Below are 26,075 nucleotides of genomic sequence, written 5' to 3'. Positions count from 1 at the left end.
TCGTTGCACAAAAATAAGATACTATCATTTCGTGGTTCAAACTTCTTCTAATGGCGACTTCCCAACGAACTGACAACCCCAGTTGTCTAATCCCTTCTCCACTGCTCACCTTCTCGTTTCCCTGGTAGAAATACGACTGCTGCGTTCTGCAGGTCACATGGTATTAAATTCCTCAGGCTGTGATTGGATATTCATACGCATCCTCTGGATTTTAGGACTTACTGCCGCGTCCCACAGGAAGAGAATGCTCCAACCAGTCCCCCAGCAGTAACCTTCAGTCTGTATATCTCAGTACCTTGGTGGCTGCTTTCATGCATTCGTCTGTGAATCTTCTACGCATGGGATTGTGTCTGAGACACTGGGCATATCTGCATCCCTGTGTGTTTGTGTCTCTGGGTATTAAAATAAGGCTGCTTTGTCCCTGGGCCCAAGTTCAGCCAATTCCCCTCTGTGGGGCTCGGCACAGCACCAAACAGCCTCCCTTGAGATGCAGTTATTATGCAATCATAGTCCACAGTGGATGGATAAAGGAAAGAAACTGGCACAGAGCTGGAGATTGGCGTCGGGGGGCAAATCAGGATGACGTTGGATGTCTCTCTTCTGGGGTGGAAAAAGAGTGGCTCTTGTCTCTGAGCTTCTGGCCAAGCATTTTAGGTGCCTCCACTCAGTGGTCCTAATCCAATTGTCTCACTGCCAACATCTCTTTCCATCGTGGGAGTCTCAGCAGGGAAGGCCTGTACATTTCCCACCAAGAGCCAGCAACCTCCTGAGTGTGGTTAGATGTATATGGAACAGTAGCTCTCCCTTTCCCAATGTCAGACTCTGTGTCTGTGTGCATGTGAATCAGTCTGTTGTCACAGATGACTCCCCTCACCTGCATTCCCAGCCCTTCTTACCTGGCTATCTGGAGTTTTCAGTAAATTCTGATCTCTGCTGTCTTCTTGCTAGACCCTAAATGGTGAGAAGTTCACAGCTTCAACGGAAGACTGAGGGGCTTAGAGGGAGACACTGGCTCCCCTGACTCCAGGGTGGGCACTTGGGAACAGGTAAATAGACCCCCATCCCTGGAAACCACGATGTCCTGGAGTTGGGGCAGTGACGCTTGCCAAGCTTGGAGTCCCCGGGGTCGATTTCTCAAAGCTCCTCGTTACAGGAGCACACGCTCCACCCAGGGCACATGCTCATTGTTTGATACTGGGCTCTCAAGTGTATTTCTCTGGTTCTCATCTTATGTGAATGTTTAGTAATAAAAGTTTATTTTTAGGCTGAGGTCTGGAAAGGACACAATAACTTAGTCTTGCAGTGCCATTACCTGGCCATACTGAACAAAATCATCCAAGCTTCTGTGAGTCAAGTCCGTCTTTGTCTTGCCTGTGTTATCCCAGGACTCAAAGAGGTCCCACCAAATGATGGGCTCCTGGTTGGGAAATATTCTTCCCAGAGGCTGGGAAAACGTAGCTTTGAGCCCCAACAGTTTGCTGAGATTCTGGTTATTTTTTTTACCCAGAATAGATTTCTCTTGGAAAAACAACAGTGACATTTCTCCAGAAAGCACTCACTCTTTCTGAGGATGGCAAAATAACAGGAAATCAGTGCGGAAAGATCTGAGGCCACAGAATGATCGAGAACACAATAAACAATGGCAGAAGCAAAATACAGTAAGGCCTCGACTTACGGACATTGGAGGTACAAACCTCCACAGGTTTGCCGTACAAGATTCATCTTGTAGGCTTATGAACAAAACTGACCTACGAACAAATCCAACTCACAGACAGTTCTCCTGAATTCATTGTAATTTAGGAACTTAATTGTACTATAACACAATTATAGAACTATTAATAAATTCAAAAGATTAAGGAACTGCACAGCTAAAAACAGAAGTAGTAACTTACGGGAAAGACTCAAGATAGGTACTATGAATTCAATGGCAAAAGATAAAACAAAACAAACAGAATAGACCAAGGTGCAGACAGTGTTATCAACATAAAGACAGTTGTTCTTGGGATGGAAAATGTAAGAAATCCAATAGAAAATGTACCCAAACTAAGAAGATAACATTTTGTTGGATAAAAGGAACAATTCAAATGCCTTTGAACTGTTTTTTAAATATTTCCTTCTTTGAAGCGTGACCACGTACCTCTTTCCCACAGTGTATGTAATCGTTATGGACTGCAAACGTGGCCTAAGACAAATCTTAAAATATTTTCTTCTGCATTAGTCTCTTCACTGCCTCTGTTTTGGCCTGTGAGTCTGATTGGGAAGAGGGAATGTACTATCTGTGAGCGTTATTTTATAAGTCAACTTGACTGAACCACAGATACGTGGTCAGACTTTATTCTGGGTGTGTCTCTGAAGGTGTTTTTGGATGAAGTTAATATTTAAAATTTGAAATTGATACATAAAGTTTGGACATAGTGATGGGGTAACACGTGAGGCTTTGGCACAGGCACCCATCGAGATTAGCCCCCAATTTGGCAGGCCGAGAGGAAAGACTACCTTTCCCTAGTATGGGTGGGCCTCGTCCCATCAGTTGAAGGCCTGGCCCTCCCTTGAGTAATGTTGGGATTACGCCCCAGACTCAGACTCAGTTTGTCAGTGCAGACAATAAAGCACTCAGACACCAAGAAGTCTGGACAAGGTATTTCACTTCTGTAGAAGGTGCAAGCATGAGGTAGCAGGTGCAGGGGACAAAGGTGGTTGGCCTTCTTATTCCTAATGTAGGAGAAGTAGCTGACAGTTTCCCCACTGGCTGGGTCTATTGGCTGTTTAAGCACGGAGTGTGTGTGTGGGGGGGTCTGAGGATTGCTGAGGGGAGGAGCAGTGGGAGGGGAGAGAGTGGGGAACAGGAAGTCTGTGGCTATTGATCAGCTAACCTTGGTGTGCAGCTGTGTTCCCACAATTGAGGCATTTCCATGATTTCATGTGTCCAGGCAAGGCCGAGTGGGGTGGACTAGAGTTCAAGATGGAGTCATCCTGTTTGTGTCCTTGATGGAAAAGACAGGGTTGGGGCTTCTCACAGTAAGAGGCAACTCCTCCTGCCTGGCTGCTCGAACTGGGACTCGGTCTTTTCCTGCCTTTAGCTTCAAAACAGGGCTCTTTTCTTTTTAAGTCTCAAGACTGCCAGCTTCCAGCCTGGAAATGGGTCTCCCGCTCACTGACTGCAGATCTTGGGGCTTCTCTGTTCCATAACTGAGATATTCAGCACAGTGAAATACACACATCACCGTTTGGTTGTTTCTCTGGAGAGCACTTGCAGGGTAACTTTAAACAGTTGCCATTCTTTCCTTTCCATCAACTCTAATTTCCAAAGAGGGCTTTTATATCTATACAATGATTCATCTCTGTATACTGTGAGGAGTCAGTGGGTCAAAATTCAGGGGAAATTACCCTAGAATATTGAACCCAGATGTAAGCCTGTTCATTATTAGACTTCAGGGAAAAAGAAAACAATGTATGAGAAGACAGAAAAAGCCAGGTACTCAGAAGCCCCAAGCCCCAAATGGGCAAGATGTCTGCGGGGTGACATTTCAGGGCAGAAGGGACAGGTCTGAGGGGCAGTGTGGCTGCACGACTGCAGAGTGAGGAAGGCGACAGGCAATTGTTCTCCTTCAGTCCTCCGCAGCGCGATGCATTTGGGGAACCCTTTCCACTCGCAGGCTTCTCAAAGGCAGCTCTTTCTCCTGCACGACTCGACTCTTCCTTATCTCATTTGACAATAAGGGAACATTTCTTTTGAATCATATCTCTTAAGCCCATTGATTTAATGCAGTCACAGTCAACATCCAGCCTGCTTTTGTATAAAAGTTAGCACACTGGTCGTGAGCTTGACGCAGAAATGCAAAGGGTCAGGGTCACCCCGTAGTAAATGAAGACTTGCTCACCCCCCCACCAGCGCTAGCAGAGTCACAGCGAGGCGCTGCCTGCCTACTTCAGCTCTTACGCTCCCTTCCGGTGGCGCAGAGTGGTGTTTCTCTCATTTCTGCTCTTTGTCAATGATGCTGCTGCCTAAAGTGGCCCAAGTATAGTGTGAAAAGCCATCTATGTCCCCAAAGCTGGACGGCGGCAGTGTTCTCACAAGAACACACTTGTCAGTTGTGCATTGTTCAGGCCCAAGTTACGGTGCTGTTGGCCCTGAGTTTAATATCAGTGAATCAACAGTATACTTTAAATATTGTTGTTGCATATTAAATACTGCATGTAACTTAAACATTATAGTTTAAATATTGCTGATTGAAACAAAATGAAACCTAATACAGAAACATACCTAATACAAGGTTGAACATTGATTGGTAAAAATCTACTCAGAGGCTATCGCATGGGAGCAGCAGCTCACGAATCATAAATTCAGCTTTTCTGATGACTATGAAACATACCTGCCCCAAATAAAGAAAACTGACTGTATTAGTGACCACAAATGATGAATCTAAGATACAGAGATGGTAAACAGGAAGCCCACAGTCGTAGACGTACTAAGTGGTATTGCTGGGATTTGAACTCATGGCAGTTTGACTCGAGTCCCGAAGGCTCCTACTCCATCCTTCTGTCTTAAGAGGATCTGAGTGTCAAATTTCTTTGAAGGCCAGGGTTGGGGATAGGAATCCATAGGCTTTCCCAAGTCTTAGTCTCTCGAGGAATACAGCATTCTGAAATGTCACATCCAACTTGCCGTGTCTTCTTATCCTTGGGGAACACTAGGGAGAGATCAATTTCTTTGTAATGTTGAAATGTTCTGAAGCAATCAGGTTGTCCTGATGGAGGGTCAGAATTTTTCTGTAGCATTAGGCAGCCAATAATGCATTCAGTGTTTGCATGTGGGTCCAAGCTGACTGCCTGCTACTAAGCCTTGTGAGGTCAGGGCATTCATGGAGCTCAGGATGCCTTAGAAGTCATGGTACTGATTGGGCAGGGAGCAATGAGGCAGTGTCTTGGGTCTGCACTTCTCCTCTTTACTGTCCTTATGGACTAAATATTTGTGTTTCCCTCTCCCCTTAGTCATAGGTTGAAGCTACCCCCTCTGGGATGGTATTTGGTTAAGTGTAGAGGAGGTTTTGAGCGTGAAGTCCCATGGTGGGACCAGTGTCCTAAAAAGGAAAAGAGACCAAAGATGGTTCCCTCTCCACCACATGGCAATACAGTGAGCAGGTGACAGCTACAAGCCAGAAAGAGGCCCGGTGGTCTCGAACACTTTAGAATAGGTCCAGAACCGTGAGACATCAGTTGTTTCAGCCACCTTTCCTGTGGCACCCCAACCTGACTAAGACAGATGTGTTCTCAGTTCTCCTGGGAATCTCAGCACCATGCAGATTTGGTAGGATGAAGGTAGACCCTGAGATCTGTACCTCTAACAAGCTCCTGCGTGATGCTGCTGCTGGTCTGTGGACCCCACGGTAAGCATCGGGATCCTAGAGGATAATGACATGTCCTGTTTTGAAGTGCCAGTGTGGTACTGAAGGATGCAACCGCAGGGATCATACCATCCTCTGGGTGTGGTGTGTCACGGGCTCATCATGTCCTGAGGGGCTGCAGCCTTGTGGATGGGGGCAGGAGTCCCCTAGTAGATGGAATGTTCTAGAAAACAGTGCCCTTCAGTTTCAGTGTGTCCTGGAGGACCCCGAGGTGTTAGGGTGTCAGGCTGTCCTGGGGGGTGCCAGCATGGACTTCCAGGTTCTATGCAACCTCAAGAGACAGAGCCCTGCGGACACCAGGGGATCTCGGTTAATGGTAGAGTGAGTCAGAGGTTTGAGTGCATCAGGACAAACCTGCAGTCAAGATGCTCTTAGAATCAGGGTTTCTGAAAGGTCTGGGTGACCCTGAAAGGCTATGATGTCCCAGGGTTCTGGATGAATGAGGAGACGGTGTTGGAGGAAGGAAATCAGAGAGGACTTGAGAAGTCACATATCCTGTGGATGCTTCCTGTAGATTGAGTTCTGCTTGTCCTGACGGGGAGGCCGGTGAAGTCAGCCTGAGATGGCGGTGTATCCTGGGAGGAGCAGCAGCACCTGGGCTTCTGTTTCCCAGTTTCCTGGAAACGAGTCCTAGGAAGTCACCTGCGTGCTGAGATGCCAGCTAGGCCATGCTTCTGGCCCCCAACTTGTGCCCGTTTTCTTCCCCCTTCCCACAGTGGGGTCCTGAGGACAGCAGTCTTAGGAGGAATGCATCTTCCCCTCCTTCCCCTGCCTGTTCCCAGGAGAGGATTTAACAGGACAAAAGGCTCTGGTCCCCTGGAACACGAGCTCTTGGCCCACGTCCCTGGACCCTCCGACAGAACACCTTCCCTCATCCGGCTTGTGATCCTCTCCTGAGCAAGGGGCTCTGGTGACCAGGTAGGGATTGGATGGCCCAGGGTGACTGCGAGGCTGGGAGAGGGGCGGGGTGGGAAAGTAGGCAGCTGGCCCAGAAGAGAGAGCAGCGCCTGAGAGGAAAAGGGCAGAGAGCGAAAAGTAGAGAGAAACAGGTGAAGCTGAGACAGGTAATGAGAAGATGCTCAGGCAAAGGAATGGGGAATTAGGAAAACACTAGAAAAAAGGCAGAGACAGTGAAAAACACAGAGAACTCTCTATACCTGTACACACACACGTGGTCAGACAGACTCAGAAAGGGGAATAAACAGAGGGAGAGGAGAGACCACAGGAAGGACCAATGGACACACGGGAAGCCTGGCCTGGGTCGAGGGCCGGGCCCACCGGAGGCTGCACCACCTTGGCTTCGGTGCCAGCCGCGGAGGCTGAGGGAAGGAGTCCGCAGGGTAAGCACAAGAGGGGGCGAGCTGGCGGGAGCCTCTGGCCTGAGCGGTGCCCTGCGGCCGGACCTCTGGCCTCCACAGGTGAGTGCACCCGGTGGCAAAGCCTCGAGTCCAGTGGGGTGGCTCAGCACGAGCGGGGCGAAGGGAGGGACTGAACCACGTCTTAGCTAAAGCCAGGGCGGCCTGGAGGGCACAGGAAACACCGTGACCCTCTGCTCTGCAGACGGGGAGCGCGCATGCCCCAGAGTCTCCCCTCCACGCCTAACTCGGGGTCCACCCCGGCACTGCTGCTGCAGGGGAGTTCGGGTCAGGGCCGTGGGCCTGGGGTGGACACGGGCCAGGGGTGGCAGCCTCACCCCGGTCCCATGGGGACAGGTGCCTGGCCCACCCCTTTTGCACGGCGCCCCGTTCCAGGCGTCCCCTCTTCCCACCTTGTCCTCGCCCGCCCCGCGGCTGCTCTCACACTAATTAGTGTGCGGGCTTAGTGGGCCTGCGGGCGGGAGGGGAGCCTTTCCCACGAGCTCAGGTTCCTGCAGCCGGGCAGCCCGGGCAGGGCAGGGGTAGAGGACAGGGCAGAGGTGCACAGGTGAGGAGAGGGTGAGGAGAGCGGGAGACGGGACGAGTCTCCCTCCCCGGCGAGGCCGAGGATGCAGCTGTGTAGAGACGGCGCCTGGGGACGGAGAAGCACCGGGGTTTCGGTGGAGACGCGCAAAACCTGCGGAGGCCGCGGGCGATAGAAGACCCCGAGGTGCTCTGAGGGGCACGCAGGAGCCAGAGGCCAGGGCGTGGTGTGGCACAGGAGCACGGGACCGGGGTGGGCAGCGGGCCTGCGGTGACCGGGGCCTCGGGGCTGGGAGGTGGACACAGGCTGGGCGGGGTGGGCTCACGGTAACCGGAGCCCCCGCGCCCTCCTCCCCAGACGCCGGCGCTCAGCCCCTCGGGAAGCCTGGGCTCTCCGGACAAGGACGACACCGGGGTCCCCAGCACTCCCGCCGCCGCCATCGCACCACCTTCAACCCCACGCAGTTGGAGCAGCTGGAGTCGGCCTTCGGCAGGAACCGGTACCCGGACATCTGGGCTCGAGAGGGCCTCGCCCGGGACACGGGTCTCAGCGAGGCCAGGATCCAGGTGAAGCCCCATCCGCCCTGGGGAGGAAAGGCAGCGCGCCCTGGTGGGCTTCGGTCCCTGCGCTTCGTGCTCCTGAGCCTGCTCCCAGGCCCAGGCCTCACCCAGCAGCCGGGAGACCCCCGGGCTCATGAATGTCACCAGGCCCAGCCCACTCTGAGCCTTCCTCAAGTTTCCACGCCTTCCCCACCTTCGCGGGGACACGAAGTCCTACAGGAACGCAGTCCTCACTGCTCACACACACAACCTGCGCCCTTGTCCCTAACCAGAGCACTTCAACTCAGCCTTCGGTCCTAACTGGGCTCCTAACCTGCAGTGCGAATCTGCCCTGAATCCAAGCTCGTCTGTCACCGCCACACTTGTCTGCAGCCCCGTCTCTGACCCGCACCCCGGTGTCATGTTCATCCTTTCTTGTCGGGATGTGACCTTCCTTACTCACCCAAACTCTAGAAACTGGGCAGGTTTAGGTGCAGGGGGAGGGCACAAGGTCGCCTGGCTCAGCTGTCCTTCCTTGAGGTGTGGTACTGCACCTCTAGTGTCGGAGGAAGGGGTGCAGGTGACAGCAGCACCTGGAGGGCACAGGAACCCTGATGTGGCTGTCGTCCCCTCCTCAGGTCTGGTTCCAGAACCGCAGGGCTAAGCAGCGGAAGCAAGAGCGGTCACTGCTCCAGCCTCTGGCCCACCTGCCTCCCACCACCTTCTCTGGGTTCCTGCCTGAGTCCCCTGCTTGTGCCTACTCCTACACAGCACCAGCTGCACCGGTGACCTGCCTCCCTCACCCCTACAACCATGTCCTCCCAGTCCAGCCCACGGGCAGCCCGTTCCCTCTGCCCTCCCAGTCCGAGGAGTGGTACCCCGCCCTGCACCCGGCCCCTGCTGCTCAGCTGCCTTGCCCGCCACCCCCACCCCTGCTCCCCCTCAGCCTTGAGCCACCCAAGTCCTGGAACTGAGGTCAAACACGTACCAAGGAGAGGTCACCCCCACCTGCAGCCCTGGTGGTCAGAGACTCTCGAGGCCTCCTTTCCTTCTAAAGGCAAAGTTAGAAATAGGGTAAGGGGCAGCTCAGATATTCAAAATTTTAAAATGGGAGATCTCAGTGAATGCTCATCAAAGTAGTAAATTATGAGAACCTGGGAAGATGAATGAGAGAGAGAGAGAGAAAGAGAGAGAGAAACAGACAGACAGGTAAACAGGTTCCATGGAGGTGATGGGAGGTGACATCACTGGACATGTGGCATGGAGAGGTGAGACTCGAGGGGCTTCCTTCTCTGAGCCCTGCTGGCCAGCCTGGTCTTCATGGACCCTGGCGGAGGGAAGGCAGCCATGACACAAAGCCCACTGCCCAGCCCTGCCCACCCTCACTTCCCTCACTCCCTTCCAGAACCGCTCCCGGTGTCCCCCTTTCCTTCCACCAGACACTGATTTTCCAGGCCTTACTTTCTGTGACTTTTCCTCCTCATTGTTTGCCTCAACTCCAGCCTGTCCTATTTCCAAAAGACCTTTGCAGATGTGCTCACCAAGGAGTGGCTGTCCAATGTCTTTAGAAAAAGACCCAAAGAAGCTGAGTGGCAGTGCACAAATCTCAGCACGCTAGGTGGCTGAGGCAGGAGGAAGCAAGTTGGAGCCCAACCTGGGCAGCTTAGTGACTCGGCGAGACCCTCTCTTACAGTAAGGAAGTCTACCAAAGAGTATGCACAGGTTAGGTGTGCATCTCTGGACTTGGGTATCTGCAGGAGGTCCCAGCCCAGTCCTGAGGTGCTGAGGGGCTGGACCAGTCTGCTCCTACCCCAAACACCTGAGTGCTGGTTTCAATTCATCCTTGCTAACTTTGGGCATTTTTGATATGTTACCTGGGAATAATGTCTCCTTCTTGCTTATGACTTTTTTGTTAGTTGTTAGTAGGAATCAAAACACCTTCATGTTTATGGGCAAATTATGTATCTTTTCTTTTTCACATTGCCTCTGAATTACTTGTGTCTTTGAATATTGATATAATCTCTTGTTCATCTTGAGAGTTTGTGTTTAGTGGGTATGAACAGCTGTCCATGTATATTGCAACTGTTTCTGATGCTTTGCTCTTTGCTTTTTATGGCTTTCTCAATGAAGACTTCCCAAAAGAATTGAGCCCTAACTCTTAGCCCCCCACCATATTATATAATGAATTAGATTTTTTTCATGTATATAGAATGGCAGCAGTTTCATAGAACTGGTGGAGTTTAGAAATCAGAGAGTTTGTTTCTGTGTTCAGCAGTTGGAGGATGGAAAATCACTAAGGGTGCAGAAGAGGGGAAAGAGGAATTCCGCCTGAAGTGAGCTAAAGTTCTCTCTCAGGGTGATCAGCTGTCACCTGGAAAGCAGAGGAAGAGGAGGTGGAGGGGGAGCGGAGGGGAGAGGGAGTAGAAGGAGCAGCTACGCTAGACAGGGGTGACCCAATGGGAGCAAAAGGAACCCAGCTAAACCAACTTAGGAGATTCTCACTAAGACTGCACAGTACGGAGATGAACACAGAAATCTGAAAATCAGGGCCTAGTTTGAGAAAAAAGGCTCAGAAGCATCTGAGTTGCAAATGGTTGAGGAGAGAATCTTTGTCAACTTCCAGCGATGCAATCCTTCCCTCCTGGAGGTTTTAGTGTCTTCTCCTCCTTCCTTGGGTTTTGTTTTCACGGCAACGTGATAATGTGCCAGCATCTCTCTCCCTTCCTTTCTGCCATTTAGTGATCCCAACATTCCAGGGACTCTTGAGGGGCTGCAGAATGCGCCACCCCAAAGTATACCATTGGCAAGAGGACTGTTTGGGGCTGGAGGTCATGAAGGAGACAAGACAGATGCAAGACAGGCTCTTCTCCCTCCTCTCATGTAAGGAAAAGCCGGACACCAACCAGTGTGTGATGGCGCCCGTCTGCCTGCCCGCTCTGCCAGGAAGCACACTGGCCCATCCACTAGGCCAACTCACAGAGGAATATGGAAGAATCTACAAAATAAACCTTCCTGTCTAGCCCTGTTTTGGAAACCTTTAGTTTCTCCACGTAATTGCCAGTCCCAGGGACACTTGGTCTTTTACCTTTAGGATTTGTGTTACTTAGGGTTTTTGTAGATGCCATTTATCAACTTGAGATAGCTGTCCCTCTATTCTTAGGAGATTTTTAAAAATCATACATGGATGTTGAATTTTGTCAAATGCTTTTCCCGTGTCCGCTGATTTCATTGTATTTCTTTAGATTGTTAATGTTAAGGGTTATGCTGACTGATTTTCAGATGTTAAATCAAACTCGCATATTGCAATAAATCCAACTTGGTGGTGGCTATTCTTTTTTTTTAATTGAGTTTATTGGTACATTTTAGGTATATAGTACAGTTACATTCATCATTAGGATCTTGTACCTTTACATGACAGGTCTTGGTTCTCATTTTTTCCCCTTGTCCCTGCTCTCCCTTCACCCCCTCCTTGGCTATTCTTTTTGTACAATGTATTGTGAGGATCCTTGCAGCTAACTCTGCAAAATATGTAAGTCTGTAGGTTTTGTTTGTTTGCTTTTTCCTCTTTGGTTTTCATGTAGGGTAATATTGGCCCCCTAAAATGATTCTGTAGATGTCATGCTTCCCTTAGGTTGGGCCTTGAGGTCTCTCTTAGCAGGGCAGCCATAATCTCTAGTCCTGCCTTAATGGGGCTCTAGGGATTTGGTCATGAATGCCACAGAAAACCTTCCTTGGAGTGCTTCCCCACCCCACCCCATGGATGGCCCATTGCTGCCCACAACCGGCGGGCTGGCTCTCCCGGGAAATCCATTTATCCTGGAAGACTCCTTTTTGGCTCTTGTCAGACCTATGTCCAGCTTATTCCTGCTGTTGTGGCTAATGTCTAGCTGTCCCCGCAAAGGCTCGTGTGGTCACAGGTGGGGCTTTTTGGACCACTCTCAGGGTGCAGTCCCACAGAAAGCGAAGGTCTCACCAGCATACATGCAACCAGCAGCCATGTCCCCAGAGTCACTTGTGCATACGTGTGCAGTCACGTGGGACATTGTAGCTGTACGCAGTGAGAAGAAAGGAGTAACTAGTCTATGCCATCTGCTCTGGGCCAGAAGTCTCAGAATTTTTGTTGCTGTTGTTGTTGTTGTTTTGGTACCAGGGATTGAACTCGGGTCCTTGCGCTTGCAAGGCAGGCCACCGAACCGCTGAGCTAAATCCCTGGCCCTCAGAAGTCTCAGAATTTTAATGATAGTCTTTTAAAGCTTTTTCTCGATTCCTGGGATTCATTTTAGCAGGATTCAGCTCACCATGCTCAGCTCTCTAGGCACTCAGAAGCCTCTGCAAGGTGGAAAAGGGCTCAGTCCTGGCATCATCCATGCAGCTCTGGTTTTAGGCACACACAGAATACAAGAGCTGTGGGGTCAGGAAGGCTTCCACCAGATTTCAGGAGGCCCAGGAGGCCCAGGAGGCCGGGCAGGGCATGAAGCTGTGAGGGAAGTCGAAGGTACAGTGGAGACCCTGGAAGCCAGGAGAGGCCAGGAGCGTGGATCATCTGGGGAAGCAAAGCAGCCGGAGAGAGAGGCCCAGGAGCCTCAGCCACACGCAGAGCTGGCGGACACCCAAGCCTTTGGAGTTCACCTCTCATCACATCTGCCCTGCTGCCAGACTCGGAACTGCAGGATTTAATGTTTGCCCTGGTGGGCTCAGTCCTCCTTTGGTCCCAGTCTTTTCTGTCTTCCCCTTTGGAATGGGGATGTTTATCAAGAGCCCTTGTATGTCCTCAGTGTTTAAGTTTCTTTTGATGTTTTAGAGGGGCTCACAAGTGAGTTTACCCTAAATCTCAGAGACTTTGGAGAAAGACAATTGAGGAAATAGAGAAACAAGATGAACGAAGCAAGCAATAAAAGTAAAAACCTTAAAAAAAAAAACCCAGAAAGATAAATGAAAATGAAAGAAAAAAAAGAAGGAAGAAGAGAAGAAAAGAGGGGAGGGAAGGGAGGAGAGGCGGGGAGGGGAGAGGAGAGGCTGGGGCTGGGGCCAGGCCTCCCCTGCTAGTCCTTGGGATGTCTGCCGGCGCCTGCCCACCTCTGCTTACCCTGTTTGTCTCTGCTGCTCTCCTGGTTGCGGTGCTGTCCTCAGACAGAGGCAGCTGGAGGCTGCTCCCCATCCTGTGTACAGTTCGCCCCTCCTACAGCTTTCCCAGTCCCTGGATGCAGCTTGTTTGTCTCCTTTCACGCCGCTCTGGCAGAGTGGTAGCGGCCTGGCTCTCCACCCACTGCCCTGCGGGGGGCCCAAGGTGGCTAGTGTCCTGACTCCACTGTCCCTGTCCTCTCTCAGGCCTCTGGGCACAGAGGAGGGCTGTCGTCTTCCCCTGACTCTCCACTGTGGTCCCTAACCTCGTTGCTAGAGGTTCCAGTTAGCCTCTGTAGTACAGAAAAGAGAGAGGGAGCGAGGGAGAGTCGGGGAAAGAACAGAAGGGAAGGGCAGGGGAGGGGAAGAGGAAAGCAAAGCTAACTGTCAGCCAGACTGCTGCCTCTTCTGTCTGCTGGAAGCCAGAAGGAGCGAGCGGCCTCGCAGCTCACATCTATCCTGCGTAGGTTGAGCTTGCCACATTTGGTGGTTTGGGGGGAACCTCCAGAATGGTGATGCCTGCTTTGCATGCCGTGCACCGCGGAGCACTGCAGGCTGGGGTGAAGTTTTATGAAGTCCTGTGCCTATGGTTTGTTTGATCCAGAAGTCTCTTATTTAAGATGGATTTTGGCTTCAGGTATGTGTCCCTCCCTTTACTCCAATCACTTGTGTTTTTAGTTGATTTTCTCTAAGTAGCTCAAATGTGGCTTCTCCTCTATTTAGCCATGCTGGAAGCTCTATAAACACATTTGTTAATCTCAGGGTATATTAACTAATATTCAACATCTTAGTGTTTATAATGAAAGTCTTTTAAATTCCCTGAAATAGATACTTTATATGCCATATATTCTGATCATAAAGTGATGAAATTAGAACCCAACATGCATAATATAATACAAAATATTTATTGGACTTTGAATGCTTAAGTAGACTGTATATTTGTAAAAATCACACATTTTAGCATTCAGTTCTGTGAGTTTTGAGAAATGCATCCCGTATTACTGCCTCACAGACAAGGTATCGAGCAGTTCGATCCCTGCAGAGCGTTTCCCTGGTGCACTTTGAGGTAAACCCTACCAGACTGTAGCCTCCAGCAATCCCTGGTATTTGTGAATCCATCGTGTGGCCACCTTTACTGCAGAGTAATAGCTCATGATTTTGAGAGGCTACCATTTGTTAATCCGTTCATCGTTTCTAGGACATTGAAGATTTTTCTAGTCTGACGGCTCATGTATGTGCTGCTATAACAGTTGCTGGGAGGGTTTTGTGAGTGTAACTTGCTGTTTCACTTGGATAATTATGTAAGTGCTGGACTGATCGGTCATGCGGTACATTTAGTGGCATGAATACTTGTATTTGCTCAAAAGCCTACGTTCAAATATTGAAGCCACAATCCCCGGTGTGGTTGGAGATAGGGACTCAGAATAAACGGCTAAAGTCAAACGGAGACACAGTACAGGGATTTGATCCAATAGTTTCACGTTCCTTTGAGAACAGAAACCAGTGTTAGCTACATCTGTCCTGTGTGTGTGTGTGTGTGTGTGTGTGTGTGTGTGTGTGTGTGTGTGTGCGTGTGCGCGCATGTGTACTGCAGCACAGGCTGGGCGGGTCACGTGAGGATTTAGCAAGCAGGGGGCCATCTGCAAGCTGAGAAGAGTCCTCCAGACTCACAGAATAGGTCAGGGCCTTGATCGTGCGCCTGGCCCCCAGAAGCGAGAGGAAGAGTTTCTGCAGAACCACTTTAAACCACTCCTTCCGTGGTATTTGTTTCAGCAGCCTGAGCTGATTCACACGGGAGTATGTCGTCAGTGTCGTGAGAAAATGCCGGCCGAAGTGTCGTGCGCAGCAGCCTCACATCGCACTCTTACCCTGGTGTTGGGCCTCTGTCTGCACATCCAGCGTCTTCAGGCGCGAGGGGAGGCGAAGCAGGCTCTGGAGGGCGGCGGGGCGGCCGGCCTGGTGACCCAGCGTCTGCAGCGCCACCCACCATGGCATCCACAAGGTCGCGGACCGAGCCGCTGCGCCTCCAGGTGGCCGTGAAGCACCTGCACATCCGCGCCCGGGGCGGGACAGTGAAAGAGGTGAGGTCTTCCGAGAAGCCGACCTTTTACACAAAGCCAGGTGCAGTTATATTCTTCCAATTGTGGGCATTTGCACTGAGCCTGCATTTTTATGAAGAGTTACTGAAAACGAGCCCAGTGGATCACTGAATGAACTACATAGGAACACAACGCACTCCATTGGCGACTTGGGACCCGTCTAAATCAACGCTGGAGGGAAGTAACTGGTGTCAGTACGCAAGAAAACCGAATATCCTGGTGTTGCTTGGCCATCAAGATTTCGCCTCCTGCATGAAACTACACTTGGTGTAAATTACCTGCACAGTATGATTCTTCCTCTACTCCATCATGACTCGAAGACTCAGAATATCTCGTCGGATAAGGAAACCCACATTATGATGGCAGATTTTGGTTTATCAAAACGGCGCACGTGGGCCCTCTCAGTTCCTGGCAGCAAACCTTCCCCAGAGGGAGGGACAAGTATCTCTATGCCACCTGAAAACTATGAACCTGGACAGAAAACGAGGGCGTGAAGCATGACATTTACAGCTCTGCAGTCATCACGTGGGAAGTGTTGCCCAGAAACAGCCTTTTGAAGAAGTCCTCAACCCTTTGCAGATCGTGTGTGGTGTATCACGGGGACGTTGACCTGACTCTAATAAAGTTTGCTACTTGATGTACCTCACTGAAGTCTGATGATCTCACTAACAGAACGTGGGTGGGCACAAAACCCAGACGACCATCTTTCTTAAAATGTTAAATAGAACTTGAACCAATCTGAGAACATTTGAAGAGGTAACTGTTCTTGAAGCTGTTATCCAGTTAAAGAAAGCAAAGTTACAGAGTACTTCAAGTACTATTCACTTATGTGACAAAAAGAAAATGGAGTCACTTTTCAAGAAAAACAAAATGAAAGAATGTTGTGCTTGTAGTACTCATAGGAAAACTGCTTGCTGCTCTACCCTACCCCCATTGTATAGTTACACCTGCGACTCACAGTCTAAGTAAGTTCCCTGAAAAACATGACCACAATAGCTTGTCCCCGAGTGTGTAATGCACCTGATAAGAATCTTAACACGTAACTTGAAGGCTCGGCTTGGGACGCTACCTTCACTAAGGTTAAAAGTTCCAAGAAAAGGTAAACTTTAATCTAAAAACTCGTGTGGTACGTGACCCCTATGTAAGCCTATGTAGCCTAAAATGCATATAAGCTGAGTGCAGCCTCAATCGTCCAGGGTCGGTCTCGAGAGCTTTGTGTTTCTGGGCCGACCTTGCTGGCAATATACTTTGTTGTTTTACCGGAACTCTGTCTCTGTCTGATTGTTCCGCTCCTCTGCCACTTTCCATGACATCACCACGGAACATATCTGTAAGTCGTAGTACACAGGAGCAGTCATGTTGATCCTCTCAGCTTCATAAAAACAGTTCTTCTCTGGGAACTTCTAGGTCCCAGTCAGCTCCTCAAAATGAAGGAATTTTGTCTGTAAAACCCAAGACTGCTTTGCTATGAAGCTGCCTCCTTGTCCGGTAAAGTAGAGTTGGGGCAATGCTGTTTCTGCATTTCAGAGGGTGGCATTGTGTGGCCACAGCACTGCCCCCTGCTCTTTAGCCGTAATGAATCCTCTCTTGGCCGAGGGAAACTCAGAGCACCTGCAGCCTGGTGTAGCCCAGCAATGGACCCAGGGCAAGAGGAAGACGCTGTGAGCCAAATGACTGAAGCTGCCTTCCCCAATCGCTGGACGCCTCTGTCCAGGGACTGTGAACTTATTGGTACCAAACCCAAAAGGGTCCCAAAAGTCAGGCCAATCACTGGGCACCACTGACATTCAAGGAGAAGAGCTTGCCAAAATTATAGTAAAAGCATTGAAAGATAACAAACAGATGGGCCCTCATCCTTATCCAGAAATTCTTGTGACTTCTAGACCACCATCTTTCAATTTCATGCAAAATAAGTGTGTAAGTGCATCTTTTTCAAGAAAGTAAGTTTATAAATGGTTATTTATATCCCTGGCACTTTGATGTTTTTATAAAATGCATGAATATTAAAAGAGTTGCTGAAGTTTTGGGGGTTTTATTAGTCTATGACACTGCAGTATTTTTAAATTAACGTAAGTAAAAACTTTGCATTTTGCTACAAAAAATAAAAATAAAAAGCCGTGCAAAGTCATTTATAGTGTTATTTCTTTGTTATTTTAATTTGCTTTTCTGAAAACCATTGAAGTTAGGCTTCTTCTCTTGTGCTTATTTTCCATTCACGTATCTTTTTTGTGGTGTCTAACTCTTTTACCCAACCATAAAGCTTTTATTCTTAATTTTCAAATTCTGAGAGCTCTTTATGTATTTTGATTATGAGTTACTCATCATGGCTGTAGTATAAAATTCATCTAACAAAATCCTATCTAGCCCAAGATGATAAAAATTTACTCCTGGGCCAGAGATTTAGCTCAATGGCACCATGCCTGCCTTGCAAGCGCAAAGTCCTGAGTTCAATTCCCGGTATCTCAAAAAACTTTTTCACCCCCATGTTTTCTCCGTGAACTTTGTAATTTTAAGTTTCCATGTGTGACTATGATCTGTTGTGAATTTAATTTTGTATGTGGTGTGAGATAAGGATATATTTAATGTTTTTAATACGGCTATTTAATAATCATTAGTGCGATTAGTTGTACCACTGTAGCTGCCTTCATGTCCTGAGTCAATTCAAAGCGACCTTTCACAGTCACTTTTGACTTTGGGGAAGAGCGAAAAGTTACACGGTGCTAGATCTACTGAATAAGACGGACAAGGACTCGCCACAGTGTTTTTACACGCTCGCAGCATTCACTGTATTTTTAAATCACACTTTATAAAGAGAACTTCTAGAACTGCTTCAGAAAGCGGCAAGAATGATGGATAAGTGTGTTCAAAGCAAGGTGGATTACTCTGAGGAGGGATTATGGCAACAGGCCTTTTACTATAATAGATTTTTTAGAACTTAAGCCTTCACCACCCCTTGTGACGAAGCAGTAGATCTGGGTCATGCGCTACATGTAAGAGATGGATTTGCTTCCCACCACGGACTCACCAGCGCTTGGGGCCTGTGACTCATTCATTTGTACTTATTTCATATTGCACTGCAAGTCTCGGTCTCAAAAAATAAAATAAAATACACAAAAAGAACAACACTGGCCTAAAAAATAAAAACTCATTGAATCAGCTGAGAATGAGTAAAGATGATTCAGAGAAAAATGTGATGGAAGAGAGAAGTATCTGAGTTACTGAGAAAGGAAACTATAAGGACAGCTTGAGACTGAGTCAGGTCAGACTCTCTACCCAAAAGGACGCCTGTTTGGGTTCACCTGGCCGCTTCCACATTTCCTATTAGCACCGGTTGCCTGGGTGCTGTGGACACCAAGAGGTTTAAAGCGAGCTCAGGGCTGCTGCGGAGAACAAGGCAGGAGTAGAGAGTGGGCGGATCGAGGCAGGCAGGAGGTGCCAGAGAGGCCTGATTGGCCACGGAAGTGGAGGAGCCGGAGAGAGGTGAGAGGGGACGGGCAGGGAGGCCAGCAGGGGGCGCTGCTGAAGCCTGAGCACTGGGCTTTCAGGTGCGCATGCTCCGGACACCAGCAGGAGAAAGAGGGAGCTGATCTTCTAGACCAGAGGAGGGCTGCACTCCTAGAGCCCGACAAACTGGACTCGGAATCAGCAATCCTGAATTCCAATTCCAGTGCTGCCATTAGCGCCTGTCTTGGTGTCTCTGAGCTGCTACCTTAACTTGCCACTTTAAGGAAATACCTGTTTTCTCCGGGTCAGCTAAACCCGAAGCGGGGCTAGGAGTCCGCAGACAAGAAGAGCTACTATTTGAAAATTCTGGCACCATCTCTGACCGACAACCATGCTGAGTAACAAAACACCGAAAAGCTCCGTGTTCCGTGGGAGGCGATGAGTCTTTACTAGCCTGGGAGGAGCAGGGAAACTGACACTGCCGCCTCCAGCAACCCCGAGGTGGAGAGTTGAGAGTGTTTTGTAGTCGGTGGTACCCGGTGGTTCTCCCCAAGGCGGGCTCGCTTCTCTGCTTGTCAGTTACAGGGCAGCTGTAACATTGCTCATCTGAGGCTGCAAAGAGCAAGCGATGCTAGCGAGGCTCAGCACTCAAGTCTGGAAGTGACCAAGGCTGGAGTCCTAGTGGATGATTAGAGCGCACCAAAAATGAATATCCAAACACCTCTGATCTTCAGATGCTCTTAACAGTAAAACGAGTAGAGCAAACTCTGCAATTTTCATAGCAAACAAATGTTTTTTGACTAGGAGGACCTGCCAGCCTCCAAATTAAAAGAATGATCACGTTCACATGTCACTAATTACAGGAAGTCATGGGTGAGTTTGGGACCTATAGGTTTCCCACTTTCTTTGTAAAAATGAAGAAATGCATGATGTCCTGTAGTTCTCATGGCTCTAACATTTTCTAATTCAGGGATCTGAGAATGAGCTTCCTGAGGGCTGCTTTCATGTCCCGATTCCTCAGGCTGTAGATGAAAGGATTGACCAGTGGTGTCACCACTGTGAAGATGACAGAGGCCACCGTGTCCTGCACTGAGTAGGATGATGAGGGGTGCATATAGACCCCCAGAATTGTCCCATAGAAGAGGGAGACCACAGTGAGGTGGGACCCACATGTGGACAGGGCTTTCCTTATCCCCTGGGCTGAGGGCAACTTCAGCACTTTAGAGAAGATGTAGGCGTATGAAACAACAATGCACATAAATGGTGTCAGAAATATCACGCTACCCTCAGTGAAAACCATGAGGTCGTTGATGAAGGTGTCAGAACAAGAGATCTTCAGGAGAGGGTAGGGGTCACAGAAGAAGTGGTGCACAGTGTTGTTGGAACAGAAGTTGAGTCTGACCATGAGCAGAGTGTAGAGGAGGGAATGCAGGTTGGTAATGACCCAGGAGACGGCCACCAGCAGGACACAGAGTCTAGGCCTCATGATCACAGTGTAGTGCAGTGGGCGACAGATGGCCACGTAGCGGTCATAGGCCATCACACTCAGAAGGAACCCGTCCATGTTGCCAAATGTGATGAAGAAGTAGATCTGGGTCATGCACTGTGGGTAAGAGATGGACTTGCTCCCCAGCACGTGATTCACCAGCATCTTGGGGACTGTGACTGATGAGAAGCAGATGTCCACACTGGAGAGGTTGGCCAAGAAGAAGTACATGGGCGTGTGGAGGTGAGGGTCACAGCTGATGGCCAGGACGATGAGAAGGTTCCCGAGGATGGTGACCAGGTACAGGCACAGGAACAGCCCGCAGAGGGCATCTTCCTGGTCCTGCTGCCCAGAGAGTCCCAGGAGGAGGAATTCTGTGACTGTAGTGTGGTTGTCCCCGTCCATGTCTGTGGGGAAGAAAGTGTCTTCATGTGGCAAGATCATAGGCTAACATTTGTTTGGAAAGAAATCATTACGTAATTGGGGACAGGTTATTCATTTATTGAGATTTAACTAAAGCTGAATTAACTTATTGACTATTACTGAAAAACCACGGATGATAAACACGGCTTAATTACTAATGGGTACAGTTTTGTCAACTGTCTATGTTACTGAGTACTATATGTAATACTTTCTTCCACAATATTTAACTTAGTCTAACAATTTATTCTGTAGGAAAAGCTACCTAGGATGGTCTAATTAGGAGATTTACCCAAATTCAGAAGGCCGATTCCACTTAGAGTTCTAAGCCAGCTGAGATGCTTTTCTGAACATTCTGTTTTGTTTAGCTGCCATGGACTGAACAACTTACTGAAAGGAATATTCTGTAATAAGGGCCATACACTAACCCTAGACATTTTATCTGTGACCTTCTATTTTCTCAAGCTTGGAAAATCGTGGGCTTTGATAGTGTCGCCTTGTGTTGTCCTCAGCATGTCAGCCACCAGTAGGACAGTGTGGGACTGCACCTCAGCACTTTGGTCTGTGGGCCTGAGCCTGGGCTGAGACTGCTGGTGCAGAGTTCCTGTTCCTTGCTGCCGATCAGAACAGAGGATGACCCTTGTGTGGCTACATTCTTCTTGTTCCAAGAGGAACAGTTTCTATCAACTAAGAAGAAATTCCTTGGTGCATCCAAAAGATGATCCCAGGGCCACGATCACCTCAGACGGGGGGTCAGCAAAACATTCTGAATCTGCCCCCTGGGAGAGCTCACGAGAAGAAAGGAGCTGCGTTTCTTGTGCAAGCAAAGGCCTAAGGAAAGGGGGATAGGAAGATGCAGGAGCTGATCTGTAATTATTCAGTGTACACATCCCTGGAGCAGTGGGTTAAATTAGTGAAATGAAGGGCAAAGTACTGAAATGTGAAACTTGTAGCTGGACTGATTCTGAGAACCAAATGCTAATCCTAAGTATTAGAAAAAGCTGGAAGCTGCTCTGGATTAGCATGTAAAACTTGGAGCATAGAAATGAGGGAGCAAAGGAGGGCCGCCATCAGAGAGAGAAGAGTGTCTGAGCACTAGGTGTTAGCGATCTGGCCTTCAGTCCAGCTAGAGTATCATAGTGGGAGCAGAGAGAAAGAGGTCACAAGACGGCCACGAAGGCCCAATGCAGAGCACACCTACTGCACATGACTCTGCACCTCATGTCCAGTGTCACGGTCAGTTGAGGAAGTCACGTTACCAAGTCACAGTGCACCCCCCAGCTAGATTACCTTCTGTGGAACCTGCTACATCCTGGTAGTCAGGCCCTGGATCCTCTGGCTCCGGTGCATAAACGCCCCCTACATCTTGGATTTTAACTGTGTTTTCCTTGCTGCTTCCTCGTATAGAGAGACGCTTCTACAGCTGCCTTTGACCACGACCTGAGTTGCTGTGACTACACACATCGATGTCTGCTTTTCTGCATCGCTGTCTGTGAGCTGTGCCAGTGTGTGACTGCCTGAGCCACCTCTCACATCTCCATCACTGAGTACTTGCAGCCCCTGAACCCTAACAAGCTGCTTTGTCTCTGGAGTCCAGTCCCAGCCACTGTCCCTCTGTGGAGCTGGGAATGGCGTCCAAGTTCCCCAGTGCGAGACCCTTTGTTCTGAGATCACAGAGCACAGTGGAAACAATGGGCGCCCAGGCAGCGTGGACCAGACCGGGAGCGTCTCGCTGTCTAACGAGCAGTCCATATTTGGGGGGTTGGAAGTACAGGTTCTGGGCTCTACTCTTATGGTCAAGCTTTCTTAATCACCGGCGATTGCCTCTCCTTGTCTGAGCCTCCTTGTCTCCTTCCTTTTCCCAGCTGTCTGCTTTTCTGTTTCAGTCTTGGAAATGTGCACACCATTCTGCACTGGACAGCACAGGCTGAAAGAAGAAGAATCTTACATGTGAGAACACAAATGTTTCATCCTTTGAACTTGGCTAGATGCAGTGGGATTTAGTGGATCTGGTTTTGCAAATGCCAGATTCTGTGTTTGTGTACACATGAATCTGCATGCTCAGGGGAAACTGTGGCCTCCCCTGCTTTCCCAGCCCTCTTACCTGGCTGCTGTCCATTGCTGTCAGGCGAATTCAGGAAATCCCCATCCCCGCAGGCTCCTGCTGGGCCCTGGATGAAGGGACATTCACAGCCGGGGCTGAGAACATGGGGCCAGTTTTCAGTGGGGGGAACGCCAACTGTGAGATCCGTGGCTTTGCCAGGTCAGGTTTGGATGTCTTGGAGCAAATAGGTCTTCCATCCCTGGAGAACAAGATTTCCATGAGGACAGTACCATGGTCGACGGCCCCTGGGCTCGATTCCCCAGAAGTCCTCATTAGGGACACACCTTAATTGGTCATTGTTTGCATTCAGTCTGGACACACTCACTGAAGCTGTTTCCAGTTTGTGGATTATGAACATGGCTTCTATAATCATCGTATACAGAGTTCTGTAATATAACTTGGTATTTTACTTGGATAAATGTTGTGGGGTTTTTTTGTTTTTGTTTTTGTTTTGGTACCAGGGATCAAACTTGGGCCCTTGTGCTTGTGAGGCAGGCTGCAGAACCACTGGGCCAAATCCCTGGCCCTTGGATAAATGTTTAACAGTTCAGTTTATGCACTGCATTTTCTGCCCAGTCCATTCATATAGTAAGGCCATTGCCCCATTGTGGAAGAAGGGCTATAGGAAAAGCAATTAAGGTCAAGGGAAGTTGTACAGGTGGGGACCCTGTCCAACAGGATTCTTGTCCGCAGGAAGAGACCCCAGTTATTGGTATCAGAAGGCTCTTACTATTCCATTCAAGGAACTGGATGGAAAAATTGATGGATGTGAAAGTTTAATGTTCATTTAGAGCCAAAGAAGAAGAAAAAGAGGACAAATGAAGTGCTCAAGAAAAAAAAGTGCTGGGAAAAGCAGTGGTCTGAAGAGCAAGTGTGGCCAGGTAAAGTAGAACAGAAGTATACCCTGCAACCCTGCAACCCTTAATGACCACCATTGTCTCTATCCTCTTTCTGATACCATGTTTCCCGGGAAGTAAGACATAGGCAGAAAATAAATAGCCTTGAAAACTAGAGGTCAAAAATGCCACCTCTGGGCTGGGGATTTAGCTTAGTGGTTCTGCCACCTGCCTCACAAGCACAAGGATCCAAGTTCCATCCCCGGTACCAAATAAATAAATAAATAAATAAAGCCACCTCAATCAGCCTGCTCCACGCCTAACTTGTGCTTCCTGGTCTCTCTCCAGGGTCACCTTCGCCCACACAGTGCGGGCCAACGTGCCTTCCCCTTGCGGTGCGACGCCTGCGCGGCACCCATCTCCCAGGGCTGGAGGGTCCTGGCCAGGAAGGTGAGTGACTGAGTGACCAGGTCTCCCTGGCTGAGTCAGGCCCCCCGCCCCGTTCCGCCTGCGGTGTCCCCGCTGCGTGGGCGAAGGTCACCCTGGAGAGCGACCAGGAAGCACAAGTTAGGCGTGGAGCAGGCTCCACGAGGACGGGAGGAGCTGCCAGCCCGGGACAGAGGCCCCGGGCTGTGGCGGCTGCGGAGAAGCCTCAGCCACGGAGCCGACTGAGGCTGCCTGCTCTAAGCTGCCGCCGTTGCAGCCATCGCCACCGCGTCCAGGTCAGGAGAAGGCTGCGGACCTGGTTCCGGCGGAGAAAGCAGCCAGCTCCGGGCCCCCAGGCTGCCCACGGAGTCGCTGGAGACTGGAGGAGCTCCTGACCCTCACCACCCAGACTCGAACTCACAGGAACAAGGGCAAGGCCACTGCGGGCCTCTGACATCCGGTGGCCCCAGGGCTGATGGAAGAGCTGCCTTTCCGCTGCAGGTCGAGTAGGGGGACGCCGCTGCTTCTGACCGTATGGCGGACGGCTTCAGTAGCTCTCACGATGCTGTCATGGGGGGAAACGCGTTGTGGGTGTTTAGGATATGAACCTTTTGTGTGCCACTAGTTCGTATAAGATCAACTGCTTATCAGTAGTTTGCCCGGATTCGAGGAGCCAGAGAACGTTTTCGTACTGGATCTGTCCTGCGAGTGGGCTTTGTCCTATTGTCCCGTTCTGATTTGGATTGGGAAGGACAGCTCTTGCTTCTTACTGTACAGGCTTCAAATAAAAGCATTTGCTATTCCACATAATCTATTATACCTTTTAGTCCTTATTTACACTTTCAGTTTGTCACACTAAAGAAACTTTTGTATTTACATGTGTGTTCTATTTATTTCTCTTAAGAGTACGTCCTCAGTGTGCATCCATTTAGCTGTAAACCTCTCTAGATTACCATTCTTTATGGCTGAGTAGTACTCCATTTTATTTGTTTAAAAAACCACATCTATTCTCCACTTGGTGGGCAGTTGGGCTGTTTACAAGTTTTAGCTGATACAAATTGTGCTGCTATGAACATAGGTACACATATATCGCTGTGGTATGACTTTTAATTCTTTTGGGACGACACCCAGCAGGGGAATAGCTGGGTCAAAGGAGACTTCCAATCCTAGTTCTTTGAGGAATCTCCATACTGATTTCCACAGTGGTTGCACCAGTCTGCACTCTACCAGCAGTGGAGCAGGATTCCTACAGCCCTGTTTGTCCGGGCTCTGTGCCAGCCCCGGGTCCTGGCACTGGGGTGGGGCGGGGGGGTGAGGGGGAACCAGCCCGTGGTCCTGGGAATTGTGGGAGTTGTAGTTTTGCTACTCCGCACATGCGCCATTTCAGTCCCGGCATTCTCCGGGGGTAGCATGGTCTTCGAGGAGAATACTGGAGAGGTGTAGGCCTGAAGGTGTGAGACCTGAAGAAGGACAGGTCCAGTGGGGTCCCAGACCCGCATGAAGCAAGAATGAGGGGCTATGGGATCCCGGGAATCAGGAGGCATTGCTGGGCCTGTGATTCTGAGTCCTGGAGAGGGCAGACCGAAGCGCCCCTGCAGCCACACCTCCCTGCTGAAAACCTGGCGAGAGGTCGAGCAGGCTTCGCAGTGTCCAGGGAACAGGTGTTCCAGAGGGACGACACAGGACCCCGATCTGGCTTCTCCTGTGCCCCAGAAAGGATGCCCGAGATCCCCAAAACGCCAGAAGACACAGAGGCACCGGAGTTCCCCGCAAGAGCAGAGTGAGTTCAAGACTGGCAATGCCTGGGTGCTCGAGAGGGTGTTTCCTCCTCGAATCCGGAGGTACGCGGCCTGCGGGTGTACAGGGGGAAGAGATGTAAGTCCCACTCTACTAGATATCCAAAAAGCGAGTTCGTGTTCTCTGAAATCAAAGAATGAATTACAGGAACAACTAAAGTCAAGAGTAGGAAAATTTATTGAGAGAAGGATAGCTTCTGTCCAAGAGAGACAGACGGGGACCAGAAAGTGTGTTGCACGCCCACCTTGCTTTTCGAAGGTCTTTTATACAGCAAAGCCATAAGGTGAGGCCGGTACAAAGTGGAACAAAACTATAAGAATCAGTGGGCATTTACAAGGTGAGCGTGAGGTGGGACAAAATCATGACCAACCAATAATATTACAAGTACAAGTACAGGGCTGGGGATTTAGCTCAGTGTTGCCCCTGCCTGCCTTGCAAGTGTAAGGTCCTGAGTTCAATACGGGTACCCACCAAAAAAAAAAAAAAAAAAAAAAAAAAG

General features: G+C 49.6%; 3 protein-coding genes and 1 pseudogene across 10 annotated transcripts in view; 3 read left to right on the top strand and 1 right to left on the bottom strand.

Moving 5' to 3' along the window:
• The first annotated feature begins 6,639 nt into the window (after window positions 1-6,639).
• Prop1 (PROP paired-like homeobox 1) lies at window positions 6,640-10,906 on the top strand. The gene is made up of 5 exons (XM_033761758.1): window positions 6,640-6,823; window positions 7,662-7,870; window positions 8,482-8,788; window positions 8,836-8,917; window positions 10,583-10,906. Exons 1-5 carry the CDS (start codon window positions 6,640-6,642, stop codon window positions 10,725-10,727), a joined length of 927 nt encoding a protein of 308 aa, XP_033617649.1. The 3' UTR covers window positions 10,728-10,906.
• Window positions 10,907-14,952: 4,046 nt separating this feature from the next.
• On the top strand, window positions 14,953-17,007 carry LOC104873275 (annotated as a pseudogene).
• A 2,461-nt stretch (window positions 17,008-19,468) lies between these two features.
• LOC104873276 (olfactory receptor 1361-like) lies at window positions 19,469-21,945 on the bottom strand. Its single transcript, XM_010639862.2, has 2 exons — window positions 21,704-21,945; window positions 19,469-20,400 (listed from the first exon to the last, which is right to left on the bottom strand). The coding sequence occupies exon 2, from the start codon at window positions 20,396-20,398 to the stop codon at window positions 19,469-19,471; it is 930 nt and encodes a 309-aa protein (XP_010638164.1). The 5' UTR covers window positions 20,399-20,400; window positions 21,704-21,945.
• Window positions 21,946-25,086: 3,141 nt separating this feature from the next.
• The window catches only part of LOC104873231 (olfactory receptor 1361), a 19,069-nt gene continuing 18,080 nt past the window's right edge, over window positions 25,087-26,075 (top strand). For 2 of the 8 annotated variants that reach the window (XM_019209896.1, XM_019209894.1), the window contains exon 1: window positions 25,491-25,559. Coding sequence is in view for 1 of the 8 variants with exons in the window: in XM_010639825.1 (XP_010638127.1) it covers window positions 25,298-25,559 (262 nt within the window). In the remaining 7 variants the exon portion in view is untranslated. The other 6 variants (XM_010639828.1, XM_019209895.1, XM_010639825.1 and 3 more) reach the window with 5 other exon arrangements.

This window comes from Fukomys damarensis, unplaced genomic scaffold, assembly GCF_012274545.1.
Source record: "Fukomys damarensis isolate Sample0158 unplaced genomic scaffold, DMR_v1.0_HiC HiC_scaffold_9, whole genome shotgun sequence".
NCBI classification, from domain to species: domain Eukaryota; kingdom Metazoa; phylum Chordata; class Mammalia; order Rodentia; family Bathyergidae; genus Fukomys; species Fukomys damarensis.
This window is presented reverse-complemented; position numbering and strand designations above follow the sequence as displayed.

Excerpts from the sequence above, each read along its gene's own strand:
- Prop1 (XM_033761758.1), top strand. The coding sequence starts at position 6,640 with ATGGACACACGGGAAGCCTGGCCTGGGTCGAGGGCCGGGCCCACCGGA. Across the intron at positions 6,824-7,661 it reads CGGACCTCTGGCCTCCACAG|ACGCCGGCGCTCAGCCCCTC; the intron begins GTGAGTGCACCC and ends CCTCCTCCCCAG. Across the intron at positions 8,789-8,835 it reads CCCACCCCTGCTCCCCCTCA|GAGAGGTCACCCCCACCTGC; the intron begins GCCTTGAGCCAC and ends ACACGTACCAAG.
- LOC104873276 (XM_010639862.2), bottom strand. The coding sequence starts at position 20,398 with ATGGACGGGGACAACCACACTACAGTCACAGAATTCCTCCTCCTGGGA.